General features: G+C 64.6%; 1 protein-coding gene across 2 annotated transcripts in view; it reads left to right on the top strand.

Moving 5' to 3' along the window:
• Positions 1 to 5704, top strand: part of SPNS3 (sphingolipid transporter 3 (putative)) — a 35436-nt gene extending 29732 nt beyond the window's left edge. For both annotated transcript variants that reach the window (XM_043582712.1, XM_043582713.1), the window contains 3 exons: positions 3967 to 4065; positions 4365 to 4536; positions 5361 to 5704. In XM_043582712.1, the coding sequence (XP_043438647.1) occupies positions 3967 to 4065; positions 4365 to 4536; positions 5361 to 5434 (345 nt within the window). In that variant the 3' untranslated portion in view covers positions 5435 to 5704. The remainder of the gene's footprint in view (positions 1 to 3966; positions 4066 to 4364; positions 4537 to 5360) is intronic.
• Positions 5705 to 6000: the final 296 nt, after the last annotated feature.

A 6000-nucleotide genomic window follows, 5' to 3' on the forward strand; every position in this document is an offset into this window, starting at 1 on the left:
CCCCCCAGGGCACTGTCCCTTTCCACATGGCAGCCGCAGATGTGTGAGGGCCGTGCCCGGGGCACCCCAGTGTCTGTGTTTGCAGGAATGATTAACCTGGCCGAGCCAGGCTCTTTGTGGCACTGTGTGTGTGTGTGTGTGTGTGTGTGTGTGTGTTGGGGGCAGGGGAGGGGCGACAGGGCCAGCCAGCCGTGGTTTGACCCAGCTGGGGCTCTGCTGGGAGCCGGCTGGGGCTGCCCTGGGGGCTGTGCTAGGTGTGGCCTGGGGCTCCCTCTGTTCCTCCCCTGGCTTGGAGACCTCCGGCCCCAAAGCTTAGCAAGTCTCGGCACCCCAGGAGACTTTCCTGGCCCCCTTCCCTGCTTCCCACCTTCCTGAAACCCTTAGTGAAGGATTGACGTTAGACAGTCAGTGGCCAAAGCTGGGCCAACTTTGCTGACTTTGGAGCGCAGTCCCCGACAGGGAAAGTAGGGGCTCCGGGAGGGAGTGGTCTTGGGCCACGTGCAGGTGGGGAGTAGGCTGTGAGTGACAGGGTGCGTGTAGCAAGGCGTGGGCATGGGTGGTGACAGGGGCTGGAGGGCAGGGAAGAGGGGAGGGAGGTGGGGGGGTGGGAGGGAGGGACAGAGGCAGGGGGAACGGCAGGGGAGAAGGCAGGGAGGGAGGCAGGGAGGGAGCTGGAAGGTAGCTGGAAGCTGCTGATGCTTTTCCAGAGGTGAGACAGGAGCACCCCCAGGGGCAGGCAGGGCAGGGTGGTGGAGACGGGTCCAGACCCAGCGGGGTGAGCTCTGGGCAGGGAGAGCACGGAGGTCCCATCTGCTGGCAGGTGCTGGCTCCTGAGGCCCAAGGAGGCCCCGGGGACCGGGACCGAGGAGGCCCGTATCTCTGCTGGCATCCCGCACCTGCCTGTTCCTGGGGGTCAGTGTGGGCTCCCCGGCCCCACGTCAGTCCCGCTGAGGGACGGTGCTCTCTCTGACCCTCTTATCTACACGACAACCCAGAGGCCGGGGAAGACACCTCAGCAGCTGTGTGGTCCAGGGGCTCTCAGACCTCAGTGAGCGTGAGAACCAGGTGTGGGGGACGTTTTGTCCTCAGAGTCTGGTTCAGTGGGTCCATGCTGGGGTCCAGGCTGTGCCTTTCTAACGGACGCCCCCCGTGGTGCCCATAGGCTCCTCAGAGAACCCTGGGAGAACACTGGTCCAACGTGCCCGACTCCCCAGGCTGTGAACCCCTGCGGGACTCTGACTGGCACAGTCGGTCCCTTGATCCCAAGCCCCTGGACGGGAAGCTCACCCCCTGGCCCCAGACACGCCTCCAGCACCCCCGCCCTGCCCAGAGGGTCCTGCTCCCCTGGATCTGGTCTGCCCAGCCTGTGTCCGCCCCCGTCCCCAGGCTGAGCTCCCCCTGCTGATGGCACCTCCAGCTCCCTCCCAGCCTCCTGTCCGTGTGGGCCCCACGGGGGTACCTGCCCCTGGCAGCAGGGAGTCAAGCAGAAATGGAACTCCCCGCCTCTTCCTCTGTGGTCCTGGAACCCAGCCACCAGGCGCACCCCCCACCTCCTCAGCAGATTTCTCCCACCCCCTCGAGGGTTATCTCCCTCCTGTTCTTCTGGGCCCTTGTCTCAATGCTTCCCTGCTCTGCCCACCCGTCTGTCTCACCCTCCCCCGTGAGTCTGGGGTGAGGGCTGAGGGGGGATGCAGGAGGCAGGCTGCCAGGGAGTTTGCACCTGATGGTTGCCGCTCGGACTTTCTGTGGGCCCTTGGCCGATGCTGGTTATGTCCCAGGCTGGAAAGGGAACAGCTCTTCTGAGAAGGGAAAGTCAGAAACAGAGGCGCTTTGTCTCAGAATAGAGTGAGCACTTTTAGGAAGCCAAAGCCTGTAACGTCTAAAATTACCTGCTGGGCTCTCCAGCTGTGGGCAGGGCCAGCTTTGGCCCCCCCACATGGAGGCAGCAGGACCCAGAACGGGCAGGGGACCGACCTGTCTTGGTCTGGGCCCAGGAGCTCCTGGGGGGTGTGGGAAGGACCAGCTGTCTGGACCTTACTCTGAGGGTCCAAGCAGCTGGCAAGGACTTTTCCAGACATGCGGGGCCCACCCTCTAGGAGTCACCTGCTTGTCCCCCCAGAGCCACCCGTGGGTAATCACATAATTACAGGCAAGGGGGAAGCACTCCCTGAAGGTGCAAAGCCACGGTCAGCTCCTTCTCTGGCCCGTCGGCAGGTCCCAGTCAGGGTTAGAGGTTCAGCCTCTCTCGCCACCTGGACAGAGTGTCAGTGTCAGTGACCGGGGGCAGCCGGTTGTCACCCACTCCTGCTGCCTGGCCCTGCCTGCCCGTCCTGTGGCTCCAGGCGCTGGGCCCCTGCCTCACACCTCTGCTCACTCTGTTCCCCGCCTGGGACGCCCTTCCCTGCTCTCTCTGCCAGTTGCCCACGTGCAGGGCTGCGTGAGCTTGCCCTCCTCGTCCCTCCGCGTTTCCAAGTGTCCCATAGCAGACACTGCTGGACAGGCTTCTCCCTGCTCCTAACAGCCAAGTGGTCAAAGGTCAGATCCCGGAGGCTCAAATGCCTGTCCTGCTGTTTCCTGGCTGGGTGACCGCGGACAGGTCACTTCCCTTCCTGCGGAGAGTTTCCTCATCTGGGACCCGTGGATGACGATCACACCTCGCTCGTGGGGTGGTTGAGTGGATCTGTAAAATGTATACATGAGATGCATAAAATGCATGCACGAGGCACTCAATAAATGCTAATTGTTATCCTCCGCTAGGTGTCGGGGATGGGGCTCTGGGGTGGGGAGCTCCCCTTTAGGACTGTGTGACCGCCTGGCCTCTGCTTGGACCCCTCCTCCTGCTCCTCCCCTCCCCTCCCCTCCCCTGCTGCCACCCTGGCTTCTGGCTGGGTTTGTCCTGGGACTGGTCTTCCAGATGGTTCTACCGGACTCGTTTGCTTGGCAGACTTTCGCGTAGTCTGCTCTGGGCCTGGCACCCTGCTGTAATCCAGGAACCTCCAGAGAACTCCGACAGGGGCTTTGCCGTCCAGACGACGTAGGGGTGTGTGTTGGGGGGGACGAAGGGGGAACCTTCCAGCGTGGGGGCTGTGTGTTCAGTTAGGGGTGCGCTCGGGGGCTGTGGGAGCTCAGGGCAGGCCTCTGACCTCTGGGAGCTCAGTCCCGAGGGACCGGTGGAGATGCTCCAGCTGGACCTGAGCGGGGAGGGCCTGGCAGGCAGAGGCCACACCACCTTCAAGTGTCTGGAAACCCTCTGCCACCTGGGGCCAAAGGGCACTATTTCGGTCTGACATCCCCACGAAGCCTCCCGGTACCAGAGGAAGAATGGCCACGAGCACATCCCTCCAGCAGCTACAGTTATCATCCCCGTGTGGCGATGGGGAGACTGAGGCACAGAAAGGCACAGTGACTTGCCTGAAGGCACACAGCCAGCGAGTGGGATTGGAACCCAGACATTCCTGACTTCGGAATTCACGCTCTTAACCCCCCACCTCCCTCCATGGAGTCGCGGGGGTCTCTCCAGCCACGCTGTGTGCCACTGTGTGTCCACCCAGCGGGGCTCGAACTTCCCGAGAGAGGGGCTGAGCCCTTGGTGCCACTGAGCCCAGCGCCCACGCACACAGACACCCGGCCGTGCGTCCTCTCCCGGCCAGGCAGGCCCGCCTCCTGGGCCCTGAGCTGGGACGCCCCGGCCCCGTCACCACGAGTCAGAGCCAGGCCTGGTCCCTGCCCCATCCAAGAACAAACCCTCGAGAGCAGGCCTCATCAGGGGCCTCGGCGCCCCCATCCCTCGGAGGGGCCTGACGTCCTAGTGCTGGGGCTTTGCTGACCCCCTTCCTTCCCACTCGCTCGGCCAGCCCAGCTGCCCTCCAGGCAGGTCCTTGGCGGGGCGGGGGGGGGGGGGGTGGACCAGAGGCACTCACACTCTGCCCTTGCTTGGGGGCTGCCCCGGTGTCCTGTGTTTTGCAGTCCGTGGTGGTGCCCAGGTGCCGGGGGACAGCAGAGGCTTTGCAGATCACAGTGGGCCACATCCTGGGGGACGCCAGCAGCCCTTACCTTACTGGACTGGTGAGGAGTGGCTTCTCGGTGGGCGTGGTGGAGGGGAGGGGTGGCTCCTCGGTGGGCATGGCGGTGGGGGGGGGAACCACCAAGGCCGGCAGGCCAGCCTCTCTCTGCGGGTGTCCAGCACCCCGAGGGCCGGGCGCCCAGACTCCTACCTGCAGGCCGGCCTCTCTCTGCAGGTGTCCAGCACCCCGAGAGCCGGGCGCCCAGACTCCTACCTGCAGGCCGGCCTCTCTCTGCAGGTGTCCAGCACCCCGAGGGCCGGGCGCCCAGACTCCTACCTGTAGGCCGGCCTCTCTCTGCAGGTGTCCAGCACCCTGAGGGCCGGGCGCCCAGACTCCTACCTGCAGGCCTTCCTCAGCCTCCAGCAGAGTTTCCTGTGCTGTGCATTTGTCATTGCCCTGGGCGGGGGCTGCTTCTTGCTGACGGCGCTGCGCCTGGAGTGGGACCAGGCCCGGGCCCGGGCGCCTGGCACAGGTACCCTGTACTGCACACCGATCACCTACGCCAGGAGCGGGGCTGGGCTCCCGGGGGGCAAGCGGCGCTGGCCGCCCCCTGAGCCGGCTGATTTGTTTGTTTTTTAATTTGCTCATTCGTTCATTACGCCCCTGCTATGTGCCAGACGTAGGGGGGAAACACGGAGTCCAAGCCCTCGTGCAGCTGAGGCTCTAGAAGGTGGAGCCAGACAGGAAGCACAAGAGAGAGACTGTTCGGGGTGGTCAGTGCCGCAGGGAAGCTCCAACTAGGCGAGTGGGGGAGAGAGAGAGACACGTGGGGCAAGTTGAAACTGTTGTCGTCAGGGTCCCCACTGCACAGGTGACACTGACACTGAAGCAAAGGGTTGGGGTGGGGCAGCGAGCCCTGCAGCTATCTGGAGGATGGACCGGCCAGTGCAAAGGTCCCGAGGTGGGAATGTAGCTGATGTGTTTGAGGCCTGGCAAGGAGGCCAGTGTGGCTGGGGCAGGAACACAGGGGACAGGGGTGGGGACAAAGGTGGCAGAAAGGAGGCCAGAGCAGGCAATTGAGGGCCTTGTAGGGCCCGTGGCCTTAGCTCTGAGACAGAGCCACTGTGTGGTTGCCACAGATGGACCCCGAGGTGTCTTACCGTGCAGAAGAGAACAGACTGGAGGGTTGGCAGAGAGGTCACGGGAGGCCCTGCCATCACCGGGGAAAGCAGTGGGGCCAGGACCCTGGTGACGGCACTGAAGTTTGGGGGAAGGGTCGCATCTGGAGTTCATTTTGCCAGCGGAAGCTGAGCCTGGGCCTCCTTGAGGGCTGGCTGAGCGTCCTTCCTCCCGCAGGGACCCCGGACAGCGAGGACACGGAGAGGCGAGCCCTGCTTTCTGGCGCGGGCACCGCCACAGAGGACCCCTGAGGCCCCCGCCCTCCTGCCCGCCTCCCTGCACCCCTCCCGCTGGCCGCCGCAGCATCAGGGCCCTGTCCCCCTCTGGCTGTGGCTCAGGGCCCCCAGCCGAGCTGCACCTGTCATTTCTTCCCTCCCAGCCAGAGAGCTGGCAGGGCCTGTGGCGGGAATTGAGCTGTCAGCGCCTTCGGCGGGAGGCCTGGGCCTGCGCCCGCCCAGCCCCGGGTCCTCAGCCCGGTTGGTTGCCTGTGGGCCCCGATTAAAAGTGGATTTCAGGCCTTTTACGAGCGTGTTCTTTACAGCCTCAAGGTGTCTCTGCTGGGAGGGGGTGGAGAGGAAGCCCTGGCCGGGGGTGCAGGGCTGCAGGGTCCCTAGGCATCCCCACCCCGGACGTCTCACTCTGACCCAGGCCCGCCACTCTGCAGGTCAGGAGGGCACAAGACCCCCTTGGCCTGAGTCACCCTCTGAACAAAAGGCCGGGCTTTGCACTCTGGTGCCGATGTGGCTTCAAGCCTCCCCAAGGAGGAGGGCTGGGGTCGAGCACAGACTCCACTGCCCTGCAGCCACAGTGGGGGTGT

The sequence above is a fragment of the Prionailurus bengalensis genome, chromosome E1 (assembly GCF_016509475.1).
Source record: "Prionailurus bengalensis isolate Pbe53 chromosome E1, Fcat_Pben_1.1_paternal_pri, whole genome shotgun sequence".
NCBI classification, from domain to species: domain Eukaryota; kingdom Metazoa; phylum Chordata; class Mammalia; order Carnivora; family Felidae; genus Prionailurus; species Prionailurus bengalensis.